Source organism: Sturnira hondurensis, unplaced genomic scaffold (assembly GCF_014824575.4).
Source record: "Sturnira hondurensis isolate 20B ecotype Veracruz unplaced genomic scaffold, ASM1482457v3 Scaffold0006505, whole genome shotgun sequence".
In the NCBI taxonomy this organism is placed as follows: Eukaryota; Metazoa; Chordata; class Mammalia; order Chiroptera; family Phyllostomidae; genus Sturnira; species Sturnira hondurensis.
The window spans coordinates 1030640-1051016 of NW_028079136.1; the positions used below are offsets into that span (position 1 = coordinate 1030640).

Genomic DNA, 20377 nt, shown 5'->3' on the forward strand with positions numbered 1-20377 from the left:
CCTAAATTACGTTAACATACAATAATGTATGATTTACTTGGAACAAGAATTTCTCTACTTGGAGATGAAAAAAAATGGTCTTCCCGTGCAGTTATTATAGAAGGCTTTTCTATTCACTTATAAGAACCAGGACTTACAAACAACCCAGCATCTAAACAATAAATCGATGAAAATACTTTTAAAAGTATTTTTAAAGTAATAAAAGTAATAAAAGAAGCAAGTAATACTTGCTTCTCCCTCTTCCACCCTTACACAAGGATCAGTCTTCTACTTGAGTCAGTCCCCAGCCCTACAGACTAGATATTTGAAAATCAATGGTAAAGTGAAATTTGTTAAATAAAGTTCAATTTGTTTAAACCAAATTTCATTAATGTCATACATCTTATCTACTACTCAATTAGTATTTAACTATAAGGTGGGGCAAAAATACATTTACAGTTGTGAGTAGATGAAAGTTTATTCTTGATTATTTATTGTATTATTTTCCATACAAACAACTGTAACCTACTCTTGCCCTAACCTGAATATTGGGTAACACCAATTATAAAACAAGGTGAGAATTTAAAAAAAAATTCTGGGGTCTAATATGAAAAATATTTCAGAAATCACCTGTTCTAGTTGTTACTCCTCTAACATATTCTAAACTTAAAAATGACACAGGAGTAAGTTTAAAAGCCAATAAATATATCAAGCATATACTTAAGTACCTAAAGTGTGTGATTCAAGCCTTCAAACATGTTACTAAGAAACATCAATATCTTGGACCCAAGTTCACTCAAATTCACTGACTAGTCCACAATGCAATTTGTGTAAATCTGATGTACAAATAAACCACGTCACAGCAAATGACTTTAATCTTACTCTAACAAAACTAGCAATTAAATCAGAAAGCAATACTACTTTTTAGGAATTAAAAAATGAAGATAACAGTACTGAGATAAAACAAAGAAAATTTGTTTCAGCTTCCTGTTCAAAAAGCCTATTCCTCAATTTTAGATAATGAGGATAAAGGTATCACAACCAAATATGGGAAACTGCTTTCTTTTTATTTAGGCCTTAGAAAGAAAATTAACTTTGGTCACATATTACCTAAAAAACAAACAAAAACAAAAAAACACTTTTACATATTCCTAAATAGATAGGACCAAATGATCAGAGAAATAATTTCTTTTGTAAAACTTCACCAAATATTATTTAAAAAAATCTAACATTCAATGTAATTCATATTATATAAAGACTGCTTGGGACCATAGCATTCCAAATGTACGACAGTTGTAACTCCATCCTAACAGATGTGAAAAGTATTTATTTGCTCTCATGTTGTTTTGGTCCAAAAGAGGAGAGCTGAATCAGTAAGATTAACCTAAGTACCTAACCATTTCTCAACATTAATTTAGATTGTTATTGGAAGCAGAAATATCCATGATGAATAGTTCTACTATAACAAAGTATAATAAAATAATTTTTTCATGAACACATCACAGTACAGATAAACTTTTTATAAGTTTATGAAGACACAAAAAAGCTACCACAATCAATAACTAGTGTTTCCCCCACAACTGTCTGAAGGGGTAAAAAGGGGAGACTAGAGGTCTGATGATGCTAATATGAAAGGAAATTGAGCATTGTATTTATTTATTTTATACAACTCATACTCTTTACAAAAATGATCTTAGTCATGCCCATAAAAGTGTAATTCATGGCATCTGAAAGCAAACACTCTTTGTAGTTACTTAAAAGGGCCTTTTTAAAAATTATAATACAAAGGTCTGTGCTCTATAAGCAGTCCTCCACTGTGCATTATAACAATAAGGCTTACTTTTAATACAAAGACAAAGTATGTGGGAGTTATGAACCACTGGACTTAACAAACATCATTTTATAGTTGCTTTTTGCATCTTTTTTGTTTTTGGGATCCTCCACTTCATCAGGGTGCTCAGAAGCCTGAAGTTCTTCAGCAGATTCTTCTTTCTCTGACTCCGAATCACTTTCAGAGTCATCTGGACTTTCAGGGTCAGGTGAGTCATCATCATCATCCTCATCCCCAGCCACATCCCCTTCTCCATCATGATCTTCTACCTACAAATACCAATTTAATAAATACAATCATCAAGTAGAAACAGTGGAAAAAACCATTTCTTAGCCATTAACAGTTTATAACTGTACTATGGTAACAGGCTTTCAAAGGAAGAACTGAGGACTCAGGTAGCAACATATATTCTATATACCGAGACTTGAGCAGCATTTTGTTGTAAAAAAAAAAGGCTGTGAATGGGACACATGTGTGTCCCACCCTCTGCTGTTTGAAAATGCAAGATTTTTTTAAGTAAATAAAGCAAATTACCCTCTGATTCATGGAAAAGTAAAAACCAGTGTTTTGGGTATTATGGTGTCAATGTCTTGTATATTGTCTTACTTTAGAGTAAAATAAACCAGTAGTTACAATATGAAAAAAGATGACTTAACAACTGAGAGCCCTGGCTGGTGTGGTCAGTGGATTGAGTGTTGGCCTGTGAACCAAATGGTTGCTGGTTTGATTCCCAGTCAGGGCACATACCTGGGTTGCAGGCCAGGTCCCCATTGGGGGCATGTGGGTGACAACCACACATTGATATTTCTCTCCTTTTCTTTCTCCCTCCCTTCCCCTCTGATTAAAAAAATAAAATAAAATAAAATAAAATAGAGAGTTTTGGCCAAGATGAAGGTGTAGGTAGAAACCCTTCGCTTCGTTACACAACCAAAAAAAGGATAGCCACCAATCCAAAATCAACAAACAAGCAGAAATGCCAGAAAATCAAACTGCTTGGAACTCCGACAACCAAGGAATTAAAGAAAAAATTAACCAGAACCAGACCAATGAGGTGGTAGACCATGCAGGTTGGCTGGCTCAGAAAAACCAGAGTGAGGTGGGGCTGGCTGAAACTGAACCTTAAAGCTGACTGGACTACTGGGAGAGAAACTCCCAGCCTCACATGAGGGTTTGTTGCAAAGTGGGCTAGAGACGAGTAGGTGGGCCGCACTGTTCCCTCTCTGGCCCCTCCCCACCAGGCAGTGCCATAGCGCAGTAAGGAGGGTTGCCTTGCAGGGTGAATACATAAGGCCCCGCCCCCTTACAACTTATCAAGTGTGCCAAGGCAAAGAAATATGGCTGAAATGAAAGAATAGAGCAAGACTTCAGCAAGAAAACTAAACAATGAGGAGATAGCCAACCTATCAGATGGAGAGTTTAAGAATTGTGTTGAACAAAGGCAATTTGATCTGTGATCAAGATGCTCACAGATCTGACGGAACTTGGTCAAAAAAGTAAAAAAAAAAAATTAAAACTGCCATTTTTCACAAATGAAAAATACCCCAAATGAAATAAAGCAAAATATTCAGGCAACCAACAGTGACAGAAAGGAAACCAGGACTAAAAAGCAATGATTTCTTCAGAACAGAATGAAGAAACAAGAATTCAAAAAAGAGAGACTTACAAATCTCTGGGACAACCTGAAATGTTCCAATATCTGAATTACAGGGGTGCCAGAAGGAGAAGAACAAAAGCAAGAAACTAAAAACTTATTTGAAAAAATGAAGGAAAACTTCCCCAATCTGGTGAAGGAAATAGACTTCTAGGAAGCCCGGAGAGTCCCAAAGAAGTTGACCCCAAGGAGGAACACACCAAGGCACATCATCACTAAGTTACCCAAGAGAGAATCCTAAAAGAAGCAAGAGGCAAAGGAAAGAGTTACCTACAAAGGAGCTCCCATAAGGCTATCAGCTGATTTCTCAAAAGAAACCTTGCAGGCAAGAAGGGGCTGGAAAGAAATATTCCAAGTCACGAAAGGTAAGGACCTACATCCAAGATTACTCTATCCAGCAAAACTTTCATTTAGAATGGAAGGGCAGATAAAGTGCTTCCCAGATAGGTCAAATTAAAGGAGTTCATCATCACCAAGCCCTTATTATATGAAATGTTAAAGGGACTTAGCTAAGAAAAAGAAGATCAAAACTATGAATAGTAAAATGACAACAAACAACTATCAACAAATGAACCTAAGAGAAAAGAAAAATAATGAAAACAAACTAAGCAAACAACTAGAACAGGAACAGAATCAGAGGAACGGACATCACATGGAGGGGTTTCAGTGGGGAGGAAGGGAGGAACAGGGGAGAAAAGGTACAGGGAAGAAGAAGCATAATTAGTAGGCAAAAAAAAATACATGAGGAGAGATAAAAAATGGTATAGGAAACACAGGACTCAAAGAACTTACATGTGTAACCCATGGATGTGAACAAAGGGGGAAATGCTGGAGGGTGAGGGGCAGGGCAGAGGGAGATAAAAGGGGAAAAAATGGGAAAACTGTGATAGCATAATTAATAAAAAATACTTAAAAATAAAATAAAATCTAAAAACAAACAAACAAAAAACAAAACCAGAAAACACACAGAGAATTATCCCAAACCAGTACTGACCTGACCTGACATCTCATTTAACTTGAATGTTGTTTGTGGAGAGACATACACATACATATATACATGGGGTAAAAAAAGATAATGACAAAAACAAATGAGGTGGTAAAGGTAATAAATGTGGTGATGTGTTTAAACTTAACCATAAACGTAAAGGCTGCTATAAACACAGCTTGACTGTGAAATATATGAAGTATTTGGTAACCAAAAACCTGTAAGAGATATACAGGAAATAAAAAAGAATCCAAACATAACATCATACAAAGTCATCAAAATACAAGAGCCCTGACTGGTGTGGCTCAGTGGGTTGAGTCTTGCAAACTGAAAGGCCTCCAATTTGATTCTACATGCCTGGGCTGTGGGGCAGGTCCCGTGTCGGTGGTGTGTCAGTCAGTCCGTTGATGTTTCAGCCCCTCTCTTTCTCCCTACTTCCTCTGTCTGTAAACACAAGATGGATGAATGGATAAAAAAACAAGATCCATCTATGGGCTATCTACAAGAGTCCCACTTCAAACTGAAAGACACACACAGACTGAAAATAAAGGAATGGGGAAAAAGATACGTAATGGAAATGGAAAAAAAAAAGGTGGGGTAGTACCACTTATATCAGATAAATAGGACTTTTAAAACAAAAGTGGTATCAACAAAGAAGGGCATTCAATGATGACGAAGTTACCAATCCAACAAGATGATTTAACTCTTGCAAACATCTACATACCCAACAGAGAAGAACCTAAATATATGAAGCAATGTTGACTGACATAAGTGAGAGATAACACCCCATTGACATCAAGGGATAGATCAGACAGACAATCAACAAGGAAACAATGAACTTAAATGACACATTAAACTACATGGACTTAATTGATATTTTTAGAGCATTTCACACAAAAACAGCACATGGAACATTTTCCAGGATAGCCCACATGTTAGGCCACAAAATAAGTCACAATAAACTTCAGAAGACTGAAATCATATCAAGCATCTCCCCCAAATAGAGTATGAAACTAGAAATTACAAGAAGAAAATGGAAAAACAAAAACAAAAAAAATCCATGGAAACTAAACATATTACTAAAGAATGAATGGGTTAACAATGTAATCAAGGAATTCGAAAGATATCCAGAGACAAATGAAAATGTGACACAAAATATACAGAACACAGTCAAAGTATTATAGTTCTAAGAGAGAAATTCATAGCAATACAGGTCCACCTCAAATAACAAGAAAAGTTCAAATAAACAATCTAACTTTACACCCAAAGGAACTGGAAAACAAATGGGGGGGGGGGGAGAAAAGAAAAAAAGAAGTCCAAAGTGAGAAGGAAGGAATAAAAATCAAAGTGGAAATAAAATAGTCTGAAAATAAAATTTAAAAAGATCAGTCAAGATAAGAGCTTGTTCTCTGAAAAGATAAAGCAAATTGGTAACAGACCAATTACTAGTAACAAAATCAGTAATTAAAAGACTCCCACCCTGGCTGGTGTAGCTCAGTGGATTGAGCCCATGCTGCGAACCAAAGGGTCCCCAGTTTGATTCCCAGTCAGGGCACATGCCTGGGTTGCAGGCCAGGTCTCCAGTGGGGGCCAAGTGAGAGGCAACCACACACTGATGTTTCTCTAGCTCTCTTTCTCCTTCCCTTTCCCTCTCTGTAAAAATAAATAAATAAATAAATAAATAAAATCTAAAAAAAAAAAAAAGACTCCCAAAAAGCAAAGTCCTGGACCAGATGGCTTCAGAGGTGAATTCTACCAAACATTTAAAGAAAATTAGTATCTATTCTTCTGGACATGGACAACAGTGTGGGAATTTACTGAGGGAGCAGGGTTGGGGGGTATGCAGAGGAGGGTAAAGGGGGGAAAATTGGGACAACTCTAATAGAATAAAAAAAAAGTGATGAAAAAAATCTATTCTCAAACTGCCGCCCCCCTTGCAAAAAAAAAAAACCCTGAAGAGAAAGGAAAACTCCCAAACTTATTTTACAGGGCCAACATTACCCTGACAACAAAACCAGACAGAGATACTATAAAAACAATATTGCAGGCCAATATCCCTGATGAACATAGATGCAAAAATCTTCAACAAACTGTTGGCAAACTGAATTCAGCAATACAGTCAAAAGCTCATACCACTATCAAGTGGGATTTATTCCAGGGATGCAATGTTGGTTCAGTATCTGCAAATCAATTAACGTGATACACCAGATAAAGAAAACGAAAGATAAATGTTATTATCAATATATGCAGAAAAAGCATTTGATAAAATCCAACATCCATTTGTGATAAAAACCCTCAGCAATGTGAGTCAAGATAACTCAACGCAATAAAGACCACATATGCCACACGACAGTAAACGTAATACTGAAAGGTGACCAAGGCTAACATCATACTCAATGTTGAAAAGTGAAAGCTTTTCATTTAAGAACAGGAGGAAGACAAGGATGTCCCACTGTCATCAATTTATTTGACATAGTAATGGAAATCCTGGCCACAGCAATATGACAAGAAAAAGATGACATACTATAGAATGTACCCTAAAGTCTCCACCAAAAAACTATCAGAACTAATAAATGAACTCAGCAAAATAGCAGGATACAAAATTAATATTCAGAAGGCAGTTGCATTTTTACACATCAGTAATGGACTATTGGAAAAAGAAGAAAACAATCCCATTTATAACTCTATCAAAAAGAATAAAGTACCTAGAAATAAATTTAACCAAGTATGTAAAAGACTTGTGCTCAGAAAACAGTAAGACATTGCTGAAAGTGAAGACACAAATAAATGGAAGGGTGTACTGTACTCATGAATTGAGAGAATTAACATCATTAAAATGTCCATACTACCCAAAGGAATCATGAGATTCTTTGAATTCCCTAACAAAACACCAACAGTATTTTTCACAGAATTAGAACAAATAATGCTAAAATTATACAGAATGACAAAAGAACCTGTACAGCCAAAGTGAGCCGAGAAAGTTGGAGGTATCACATTACCTAGCTATAGTAATCAAAACAGCATGGCACTGGCATAAAAACAGACACACCCATGGAACAGAATAGAGATCCCAGAAAAAAACTGATGCCTATGTGGTCCATTACTCTATGACAAGGGAGGTGGTAATATACAATGGGGTAAAGATAGTCTCTTCAATAAATGGTGTTGGGGAAAAAAAAAATTAACAACAATGAAAGGAGACCACGTTCTTACACCATGTATGAAAACAAAGTCAAAATGGATTAAAGACTTAAATTAAATGTAAGACCTGAAACTATAAAAGAAATAGGCAGTAATCTGTTTGGCATCTTTCTTAGCAATATGTTTTTGGATATTGCTCCTCAGGCAAGGAAAAAAATACAAAGGATTATCATTCTAAAAAATATTTGCACAGCAAAAAAAAGCACTAACAAAAAGAACTTGCTGAATGAAAAACATTTGCCAATGATACATACTAAAAGGGAGTTAATATCCAAAATAATAGGAGTAAAGAACTCATAAAACTTAACACCAAAACATCTGATTAAAAAATGGGCAGAGGACCTAATTTGATGCATGTCCAAAGAGGACATACAGTGACCAACAGACAAGAAGATACATGGCATCACTTATCATCAAGGAAATGCAAATTAAAATAACAATGAGGTATCACCCTCATACTTGTCAGAATGCATTATCAATAAAGCAACACACAAGTGCTGGTGAAGATACAGAAAACAAAAAACCCTCATAGACTGTCAGTGGGTGGCAAATTGGTACAGCACCTATGGGGAACAGTATCCAGGTTCCTCAAAAAATTAAAAATAGAACTACATATGATCCATCAATTCAACTTCTTGGTATTTATTTGCCACAACATGGAAGGATGCAGAAGTTATATGCTAAGTGAAATAAGCCAGACAGAGAAATACAAATGCCATATGACTTCATTTATATGTATAATCTACAAAACAAAGTAAATGAACAAAAGAGAAACAAACTCTCATAGATACAGAGAACAAACTGAGGGTTGCCAGATGGGAGCGGGTTGGGAGGATGAGTGTAAAAAGATAGGGATTAAGTACAAACTGCCAGTCATGAAAACAGTCTTGGGGATGGACAGGAGAGCATAGGGAATACAGTTAGTCAATAATACTGCAATTACTATGTTTGTTACCAGATAGGTACTATACTTATTGTGATCACTTCATAGGTATGTAATTGTCTAATCACTCTGTACACTTGAATCTATTAATATTTTATGTCAACTATGCTGGGAAAGTGCCCTAGTGATTATCTAAGTAGAATTTACATAAGTTGGTATCAGAAAATTTATTTACAAATCCCTTAAAAAATCTGTCTTCTCATTATCTACAAAGACTTAATAAAGGGCTAATAAAAATATTTTAACTGTAAAAATTCTATCAAGTTGAAAATTATCTTCCAATTTAATGAAAATACATTAATTACTACCTCACTGAAGCCAAGTCCACAATGTCGTCGATATCTTCCTGACAATTTACTGTCCATACTTTGCTGATATTGAGACTCCAGTTCTTCATTAATTTTCTTGTCTTCTTCCCCTGCATGTTCAGTGTACTTTGGTTATGTTTCAGTCAGATTAATAAAAATATTTGATTACATAAGAAATCCCATAATTCAGATGCTATTATAATCAGGAATTGTGACCTCTCAGAAACTGTGACTAATTTTACAATTAATTTTGTGGATAGGTTTCTATATCATAGGATACAATAAACAAAATAACTGAAATAAGTATTTATGAATATTTCTTTAATAACCAACACTTTGAACTACAAAAGTGTTTATAAAAGTTAAAAAGCTTATATTTTCCACATAATTCACATCAGACACAAGAGTCTCAGAAAGAAGTTCATGAAGACCTTGTATACATTAATTACTAAGAACTCTGACTACTTTATGTTTTAGCTTATTTGCACTCTAGTACCTGGTCTCCTAAAAGTGAAAGTTTTCTTCTAGTCACAAAAACCCTCCAAACAAAACCTTCTGCATTTGAACAGAAATAATGAAGACATACATTGTGTCAGAGAATGGTTAACTTGTAATGGCTTTCCTTAGTACCTTTCCTTGCATACCAGTTTACTGAAGTAATATAAACTTTTTTTATCATGCATCATTTGATATATATTTTTACATATATACTGTTGTATGTAGTTATGAAGCAGAAAACTGAACCACCTATGAACTTACCATGCAAAAATTAGACATTACCAATACAAACAAAGCTTTCTGTGAATGACATTTTAATTTGTAAATATGACAGATTTCACATTTTAATACAAATGTTGGTGCTTTGCATTATTGCTTTCATAAAGTCTTCCGTTTTAAAAAGCAATTAAATACATTTCCATTGTGCAAAGCTCAGGGACTCTTTTAGCTTTTTGTAATAATGCCAATCAATCTGAAATTGTTTTAACACCAGAAATATTTAAAAAACCTATTAATTTCTAAAATGTGCTATATATTCTAGGTCAGTATAAAAACTTAAATAATTGTTTTGTTAAATATACCAACGTCATTAGGCCCTGCTGTTATTAATGTCCGTGATCACAATCAATTTTATTGGGATGGACAAAAAATTTTTTTTTCCATAAAATAGCTCTAATAGTGCTTAATTGTCTTTAACTTCATTTGAAATAATTTTGTTAGACTGTATTGTGACAGCTGTCATATCAGCATGCTTTAAAAATAAAAATCAAAATTGGTGTAGCCATTTTAATGAATTTTTATGTAGCCATTTTAATATTGAAGATGGAAGAAAATATGCAACATTTTTGGTGTATTATGACTGATTGAACGTGTTAAAATTGGGTTTGCCAAGTTTCATGTTGGAGATTTCTTGGACAACCCTCCACAGTTGGGTATGCTGGATGAAGCTGACAGCAATCAAATTGAAGACACTGAGAACAATCAATGTTCTACCACACAGGAGACAGCCGACATGCCAAAATATCCAAATCTTATTGGAGAAAATGAAAACTGTCTTTTATTTTACAGAAAAAAGTAAATGGACTTTTGGGCCAACTCAATAAAAAAGAGAAAATATCACTTCTCAGTTGACTGAATTTAAGTCCAAATCCATTTTCAGTTCTTATTTAAAAGGGTTTCCCCAATTTTTTTTAAGAAGTTAATTTCTTTAGGCTTTGCAATGAGTTTATGCCCCTCAAATATTTCAGGGCAAAACAGTAAATAAACTATAAATCAGCATACTATGCTGATTATAACATTATATGCTAAATAATTTATAAAGTAAAAAAAAAAATACGTAAACTCAATACATATTACAGTTGGCAAGATGAGGCACAGAACCTCACTACAATTAAAATATATGTTGTGAATCAGTAAAAATGAAGACTTTTATAAAAGGGTCAATTTCTTAGTTAAAATATTGTATTGATGTATATTCTCACATATTATAAAAAATCAAAAGTATATACAAATTGTTATATATGTAACACGTTTACATATACTACATATATTTCCAGTTCTAGTATTTTAATTATCAAAACAATTATATACAGAATTTAGAATATCCCCAAATATGTACAAATATTCCATATTCCAAATTTAGCACCTCTATTTTAATAACATCTTAGTTTCTTACCTGTTCGGAAGTGAGATGTTGATTTGTGATCTCCTATAACAAGACGACCAGTATGTTCTTTCTATAAGGAGGCAGGTAACGTATTAGAATTTGAGACAACTAATTTAACATAATTACTGAGTGTATACTATAACACAACACTATTCCTGGCTTCTGGGATACAGTGAGGAAACAAGATTAAATTAAGATCCCTGTGCCTTTATGGAATTTACATTCTAACATTGGTAGGGACAGGGAGGAGCAAAAAAATATTACAGTATGTTAGAAGGTAATAAATGCCATTAAAACACATATAAAAACACAGCAGAGGAAGGGGGTAGAGAGTATGTAAAGGTCAAGCTGAAATTTTAAATGGGAAGGACAGATACCTAAAAAATTAAGTTACTCTAAACATGATCTTTCCTAAAAAGGCCAGTTAAATGAGTTGCTTTAACTCTCCCATCTTCTCTTTCTGGTGCCTCCGGCATATGTCATGGAAAGAAAGCAAATGAGATTATTTAGCTAACTAAAAATGAAATAACACACATAGTAAATAAAGTGATAGATTTTTAAAACATAAAAAACCAAAAATCTTCATTACTATTGACATACCACACTCAATAGTTAGCTCATTAGTATATGACTACAATGAACACCCAATCTCAAACTGTCCAAAAGGCCACAATTTAAAACCACCTAGTTCTATAAAACATAAAAATAAATTTGATTCAGTTACCAACTAATTGGACTACATAATTACTCTCAATTTATCAGTTCCAATCTACTCTATGATTACTATTTGGTTTCATAAAAAAATTGTTCACCAAAACATAGTGACTTTGTGAAGCAATCTTAATCATCTGTGAAGATATAGTAAATAACAAATCTCTCTATTGTGAAAAGATGACAGACACATTCTCCATACCCAAAGATACTAACGAAAGGTTCAAGCATTAATGCTTATTGCCTTACCTGCCATTAACACATAAACAAATTAATGATTCAATATGCTGCTTCTTTAGATTGCAGAAAATACCTCATTAACAAGATCTGAATATATAATGATATTAAATTATTCTAGGATGATAGTATTGCACCGGTCTATTCACACTTTTTCTGCTAGTTCTCTCTCTGTGACCAATAAAATACTCATGGTATTTTATTAACTAGGATTAGGAATATACTGTGTGGCCACAGCCAGGACAAATCTAACCAGCCTAATAAAAAAATCAATCCACAATCTTTGTTTTGTTAGAGAATTTAATGTATGCTAAACAACCCTCTTACTGGTGGCCAAATTTCTTTTTCCTGTGTTCTATCTGTGCCCCCTTCCCCCCTGCCAGTTTTACTGATGTAACTGACTATCAGTAGGTAATTTCATACATTTTATGTTAGTGTTCTACTAGGTTAAGCATGTCCCCTAAACTATTACATGTTATACATCCTTAGCAAATCTATTTTTTGCATGAACTAAGTGAACTTCAGACTACTTTCTATGAACTTCAGATTATTTTCTATGACAAATTTCAAATTAAGGAAAATCTGGGGTAATGAGGTAAACAAATACTTCCTTTTAATAGGTCTCCATGTTTTGCATGATCTCTCCCTACCCTCAACCCCACTGCTGCTGTAGTCTCACTAACTCACGCTTTCAGATTCAGAACAATCCTATTTCTGAGCTTTCTTGTTTGTATGGCTAGGCCAGAGTTGGGTACCTTTGCCTGCTGATTTCACAGTACTATGTGTACAGCCCTCCTGTAGCAACTCTAATTCTCTACTGTTATTATCCAGTTTCCTCCACTACATAATGGCTCCAAACATGTGTTATTGATCTATGTGACCCCTCCCCTCCAGGACCTAGTACAGTACCTGGCATATGGTAGTCAACAGTTGTTGCTAAAACTAAAATGTACAAAAACATTACCATATTAATAACAAAAACAAAAAGCAGATTTTAAGGACCTTGAAAGAGAAAAAAGTTTTTCTACTTTTTTCACACTAGATTTGTAGGAAGGGTATTGGGACAATGTTAAAAAAATAAATTCACTTGCTACAAAAATACTAGAGATCACTGTATTTGCATGTAAAAATGAATTGTTAGGAACAGGATTTTTTTCCAATAGGTGATGTTTTCCCAGCACGTTCATTTTATATCTTCTAGTACATTAATCAAAGGGTTTTCTCAAAAATGTATGAGCATGAAAAATCAGGGATAAAGGTTATTCCCTTGGTACCTATTTCAAGGATTAGAAGGAGCCATAAAATATGAAAGACCTACATATAGGTCTGTCCAGAAATACCTTGTATCGAATTACTAGTCTAACAAATGGTAAATCATGAACTTTAATGTCTTCTTTCTTCCATAGGCATATCCTCAAACCAAGAAAATTTTTTTATATATAGTCTCTAAAGCTACTGCCCAGAGGCAATGAAAATCCTAAAAAACAGTAAAAATTTTAAGCTCTTGGTTTGGTCAGCTATAGTCCGGAAAGCCTAAGATAATCATGCAGAACAGGAAAATGGAATACAAATGTATTCAGCCCTTCCCACTTAACAAACACAGAAAAGACATTTTCAGAGAAAAGAGAAAAATGCATACGGTATGTATGATGCTTACCTTTCCTGCACCCATAAGTCTCAAGAACTTTTGTTTTCTTTCTTCATTACCTAAGTCTGCTGCCTCCCAATTGCTAGATCCAAGCTGAAAAAGAAATTAGTCAATTAATTTTTTGCACAATAATATTTATATGATGGTTCAACTTAAGACTTTTCTATTTTATGATGGTGTGAAAGCGATCCTCATTCGGTAGAAACTGGCCAGACTAAACCATGTTTGATAGGTTAGGTTTGCATTTTTGACTTAATATTTTCAACTTATGATGGATTTATTGGGTTGTAATGACACTGGAGGAACATCTGTATTCCTTTTGTTACTTCAAGGCAGAAGCTTTTAGTTCCTTTGCAGCCAGAGAGCTTAGTTCTCAAAAGTATGTTTCTATGTAGTTTCAGATTCAGTAGGTCTGAGGATTTCATTTGTAGCTTTCAGTAGGTCTGAGTAATCCATGAGTAGCTCATGGATTTCATTTCTAACAAATTCCTAAGTGACACTGATGCTGTTTATGTGGGCAGCCACATGTTGAGACCTACTGTCCCAGTACCTTACAAGAGGACCCTAGAGAACCTAGTACTTGGAACCCAGAAGGCTGCCAAAGTTATTAACTGAAGCAAAAAACTGTGGTTTTTCTGATAGTCTACATATCACTAAAGTTTAGTTTAATATCAGAGTCTACTTGCCCCAATATTTGTTTTTCAGTTTCTTTTTGAGCTGTTCTAGTTTTTTTTTTTAAAGATTTTATTTATTTATCTTTAGAGGGGAATGGAAGGAAAGAGGGAGAGAATATCAATGTATGGTTGCCTCTCGTGGGTCCCCTGCTGGGAACTGGCTTGCAACCCAGGAATGTGCCCTGACTGGGAATCGAACCACGATCCTTTGGTTTGCAGGCCCGTGCTCAATCCACTGAGCTACACCAGCCAGGGCTGAGCAGTTCTAGTTTTTGTAAACATTGATATGTCATGACTTTAGTTCTTTCAGAGGTCTTCCAGAGAAAATTTACTTACTTTTTTAAAGAACAAAATTACTTATTCTATCTTGTAATTATGAAATGGGTCAAATTAATATCAAATATTAAACCATTATAAATCTAAAAAGTTATGAATTCTTAGACATTTCCCCTATATCTTGAAACAAATATAAGAATTACTTTATTTTAATTGATTATTACCAAGCTAAAAATGACTAAAATAATAAGAAAACAGAAAAATGATTAAGTCTTTTCTCATCACCTTATCCAAAGTATTGTATCATCTTCCAAGAAAACATCACCCCTGTCTGTTGCTTTTCGCTTTCTTTGGATACAGTTGATAATTCAGATATTTTAATTTCTACCCATAATGGCAAGTAAAAAACTGAAAACTGACAGAAGGCATTTCACAATTATTAGACAAATAGAAGGTAAATGCAAAATGACAAGTGATGGCAAAATTTATTTCAATGGAAAAATCTTTGGATGATGAATACAGATAACTTTGCTACAATCCAGAAATCAATGAGACAAAGAAAAAAAAGACAGAAAATAAATATAATATTCTCATCCAGAGAGTCACTCAACAAAGGAATTCATCCTGCAATATTTTGCAATAGCCTGGATCATGCTGTTTTTCTGAAAAGAGGGGTGACTGTTTCATTTCCTCTTTTATGATCTTTGTACACCAAAACTTACTTGATATGGCTTTTAAGTGGATAAATGATGAAGGCAAATGAGTATACAAAGGTAACCAGAAATGTAGAAATGAAAACATTCACTGGATTGATCATTCTAATTGAGTTTATCATCTAAAAATGAAAATGTTTCACAATTACAGAGCGAAGACAATAACCCCCTTTCCAAAACAAAATTATAAGCAATCAAACATTTCAAATAGTTCAAGTAAGATTATATTTTGATGTTGCAAATATAAGAACTAGAATAACTTCATAATAAAGCTAAAATCTATTGGAAAGAGATCTGAAATCTGAAATTATATGTTCCAGTTTCACAACTGACAACTGATAAGCAGTTAGCTGTATTCAGAGGATGCTAATTATTTTGGGTATAATTATCATGAAAATGTGGAATACAAATTTAGTTTGCCATGATTAAATTCGTATTAGAATTTCTAACAAAGGTGATTTTCACTATCCGTTTATTATTACTTCTGAAAATTATTTGTACTCACTGGTCAACCTCTTAAGACTCTTCCAAATTCCATTTGGTAGAGGCTTATACGCTCTCATGATTTTGGCTACTAAGGTCCAAATTTTTGCTTCTTTCCATCAGACAGCTCAACTTTTCACAGACCCGTTAGTTTTAACTATTTCTGACTCAACACCGTTTAAAAAAAGAAAAAAAGCATAGTGTTTTACAACTTACAAACTGCTTTCACTTACATTCTCTCAAGAGCCCATTTAATAAATAAGGACACTGAGGCAAAAAGGCTAAGGAACTTGCTTCCATCCTCTGACCTTAAGTCCTCTCCTTTCCTCATCATCCTGTACATGATCAAATTGAGTATGTGGAAGTAGTTTATGAACTAGTTATAAAAGAATATAAAATTAGGTTAAATATTGTCTAAAAACCAAAGATTTTCCAAACTCTTTATTAAAAGAGCAAATGTCTTCAATGTCTTTATATAAATAACTTTATCACTTACAACTTATAATCCTAATTTTTTCCTAATCATTAAATCCTTCTGATTCTTCCTTTCAAAGACCTTAGCTTATAACAGCAAGTACCTTGTCCAAGTGCTATATTCTGAAAAGCACATGGGTGCCTGACACATTCTTAAAGGTTCTCAGCTAGTGACTAAAATTAACCTCCCCACTCCTCTGACTCCCTAAAAGATAGCTTTCATTTCTCCATTCTAATCAAAGCAATGAAACCAATATCATAGTAATTCTTAGGATTTACTTCTAACATTATCACTTCTAACATTTTCCTAGCTGAATTTTGTGATTTAGTATCACAAAAGATACTTCTTTTAGTATCTTTTTATTTTATTTTAATTTTTAAGATTTTATTATCTTTTTAAATGTTTTGTGATCCTCATTTAACACGTGAGCTCAGTAGGCAAAGAAAATGTCAATGACCGTTTTACATGTAATGGATGTTCACTACAAATTGTTGACCAAGTACACATAATTAGATGACTTTCTACAAGTTATATTTTGATTTGAAAACATTGTAAATGTTTTACATATATAAAATTCACATAAAGAGATGGTCCTAAAAATCTCTCTCAAGGGATAGATTACTGTATTGCACTATAAGGTATTAGCAAGATAATCAATTTTACAGAATTGAATGTGTGATGGTGCTGGTCCTGATTTGGACTTGCAACTATTTATAATCATCACCTTCAAAGAGAATGCTTATAGGATTGGAAAAGGTCTTAAGGGTCTTCTAGTTTAAACTGATCCCCTCAGAAGCTGTAGAGACTTAATTACTTGATTTCTTTAACTTTGTGTTAAGCTAATTAGCATCACCAAGAGTTTTCTGTCAAGCTAAAATATTGATTTGCTTTCTTAAGATTTTATTTATTTATTTTCAAAGAAGGGGAGGGAAGGAGAAAGAGAGGGAGAGAAACATTGATTGTTTGCCTCTCTCACCCGCTCAACAGGGGATGGAACCCACAAACCAGACACATGCACTGAGCAGAATTGACCTTTCACTTTGCAGGAAGATGCCTAACCCACTGAATCACACCAGTCAGGGCAATTTTCAACCTTTTCATCTCATGGCACACATAAACTAATTACTAAAATTCCGTGGCACACCAAAAAACACATTTGTTGCCAACCTGAAAAAAAAGAAATAATTTTGATTCATTCACACTGGACAGCTATTGTTGTGCTGGCTGTTCTTATATTACACATTTTAAGAATTCTTGCTGCACACTGGTTGAAAATTTCGGAGCTAAAAGAGTATGTTGCTGAGTCTGGCAAAACAGGTGCCTAACATTCTAGCAATCAAATCACAGTTAAAAACCAGGAGGCAAACAATATAATAGATTTTAAAATGGCATCCAGGTTACTCAAAAACCTAGATAAATTCCAAGCATGTCCTGGATTATCGTATCACTAAGAAAAGGTCTAAATGCCAGTTGTAAGAAGAAACAGATAGCATGAATAAATCTCTCTATAATAACTAATACTCCTCAAATCTTTACTGATTACTAATCTTTCTGCAAAACTAAAAGACCCTGACTATTCTGAACCTAACCCTTCCTCCCAGAGTGGTGGGTCTTAACCATCATTTGCTGCAAATGATGCACTAGAAGTAACTAGTGAGCCTTTTATGGTTCACAAAGATATTAGGCACTCTATAGAAAATAAAGAACTCCATACATCCAGACATTGGTAGTACTTTAACACCGGAAAGAAAACTAGATGGTGTCCTTCACCATCCTTAAAGATGACCTACCATGCCCCCACCCCAATTTCCCCTATCAACGTTCACATGGCGTTTATCTACCCACTGTAAGAAGGACCCAGTTTTACGTCTACTGGTTACTGCAGTTTCCATGACAGTGCGCGAAGAGCTGGGACAAATACACATAAAAGCCCAGGATAATACATACTTATTCATCTTAGAATTTCCAACACCTGACATAGCAGTAAATATTCAATGTGTTGCTTTAAGGAATGAATGGTTTGCTATTTAAACTGACATCTGGGAAGGGGAGGGCAGGAAAGAGGCAAGGGGAGAGGGAGGAGGGACAAGGGAGGTACTTGACATCAAAACGGGCTTCTAGGTCTCAACGTCTTAAGACTTCACCACCTTGTGCCAGTAACAGATTACTCCCCTGATTCAATTTTCGGTTCAGTACTGTTCTGAGTTTACTCTTAACAGCACAGTTATGTGTAATCGTTAGGAATACGTTGCAAAAATAATCCCGGCCAGAAAATTTGCCCTCAATGCACGAACATTTTGACACTGTCACAGGAGCATTTTCACCCTAAAACAGGTAAGGCCTTGCCGTCTCTAAGTAGAAAGGCTCCACCAACAGGCTTCATCAGCCCCCAAAGAGGCAAATGATCCCTTGACTACGCCCTTTCACTTCTGGCCCATACACGATTTCTTTCCTCGATCCCCCTTCCCACGCAGCTCTCTGGCTCTTTGCGCTCGGCCCTCTTCAAACCATCCGACCCTAATTAAAGGAGTATTTCCCATTCCTCTGCGCCCCCCCGCGCACTTCTCCCTTTCGGGTCACCTTAGGCATTTCCTCCTTTTATGCATTCTACACCCACCCATCCCGGCCTACCCCAGCCTTTAGTAGGCCTCAACCCTCATCCACTCCGCCATTGTTATTTACATCGTCGTCTGGGGAGGCCGAACGCTTCACCCCGTGTGGATGGGACTCCCTGGCAGCACTCATCGTTGCGGGAACCCGAACGAAAAACGCCAACCCGACTCGCTCTTCTCAGGCGCAGCGCCAACAGCCTGCAACTTGCCACCGGTCCAAGCAGCGCCACTCCAGATCGCAGAGCCCCTTGGGCCTTCTCCGCCACAGTCGACACGCCGCAGCCGCTCGTCACCCCCGGTGCACTCTGGGAGTTGTAGTTTTATGGCTGACCCCAACCTGCCTGAACAAAAGACAAAGAGGGGCAACTAAAACTACAATTCCCAGGAAGCCGAGCGGCGCACTTCGTGCTGTGTGGCGGGAGTGTCCTCTGAGGCTCCACCTTCTCCGGTTGGTGAAGTGAACTTTCCCGCGGATGGGTATGGCGGTGAGCGTTGCTGCCCAGTGTTGTTGGCGCAAAGAGAGGCTTAGGCTGGCTTCTCGTTTTTCACTGTGAGATGCCGCACCATTGACATATGTATCCGTTATAGTTAAGCACCTAGGTTTAAATGTAATGTTTAAGGTTTATGGAATCCTCACGAGTAACGTCCTCCCAAGACAAAAACCTTAAAAAAAATGGCTTCTACCGTTTCCATCTTGATGTTTTCTATTGCTGGTAGAGATTTCTAGATGACCAGCGGTGCCGCTGTCTAGAAGATGCTGATAAATGTTTTGCTGCTTCCTCTCTCTCACTGAAATCCAGTATGGTGTTGTACCAGTTTTACTGGCTGTTAAACTAGGGTCCACGTGAGGGAATTTTTTAAGCTTTCCACATGGCTTTGGCTTTATGTGAATTGGGAGTAACCCTATTTGACCTCGCTGCTGGTGGGCAGTCTTGGTACTTTTGGGGCCTCAACAAAAGAAGTCCCCCCTTTCTTTTTTTTTTCTTTTAAAAATGTATGTTTATTTTTTTAGGAGAAATTCACAATATAAAATTAACCGTTTTAAAATGTATAATTAAGTGGCATTTAGTGTGCAACCATCACCTTGGTCTAGTTCCAAGACATATTCATCACCCCAAGAGGAGATTCAGAACCCTTAAAAGCAGCCTTTCCCTTACTACCTCCACTCGCAGAAACCACTATCTCTAAAGGTTTTACTCGAATGTTGGATTTTTTCATGCGGTATCGAGGTATCTGAATTTTAAACAAGGCCTGAAACTGACTGCTTTTAAACCTAATATTCTGTCAGGATCCTTGTCCTTAATTATTCTTAAGCTTTCTAGTCTTGATAAAAAATATGACTCTTTTAAAAAGTTTTTATTTATTTTTAGAGAGGAGAGGGGAAAAGGAAGGGGGAAACATCAATATGCAGTTGCCGCTCACACACCCCATACTGGGGACCTGGCCCACAACCTAGGCATGTGCTCCGACTGGGAATCCAGCTGGC

General features: G+C 35.6%; 1 protein-coding gene across 1 annotated transcript; it reads right to left on the minus strand.

Moving 5' to 3' along the window:
- Window positions 1–841: 841 nt before the first annotated feature.
- On the minus strand, window positions 842–19181 carry CUNH11orf58 (chromosome unknown C11orf58 homolog). The gene is made up of 5 exons (XM_037049994.1): window positions 18962–19181; window positions 13668–13751; window positions 11072–11132; window positions 8899–9008; window positions 842–2079 (listed from the first exon to the last, which is right to left on the minus strand). Exons 1-5 carry the CDS (start codon window positions 19022–19024, stop codon window positions 1849–1851), a joined length of 549 nt encoding a protein of 182 aa, XP_036905889.1. The 5' UTR covers window positions 19025–19181; the 3' UTR covers window positions 842–1848.
- Window positions 19182–20377: the final 1196 nt, after the last annotated feature.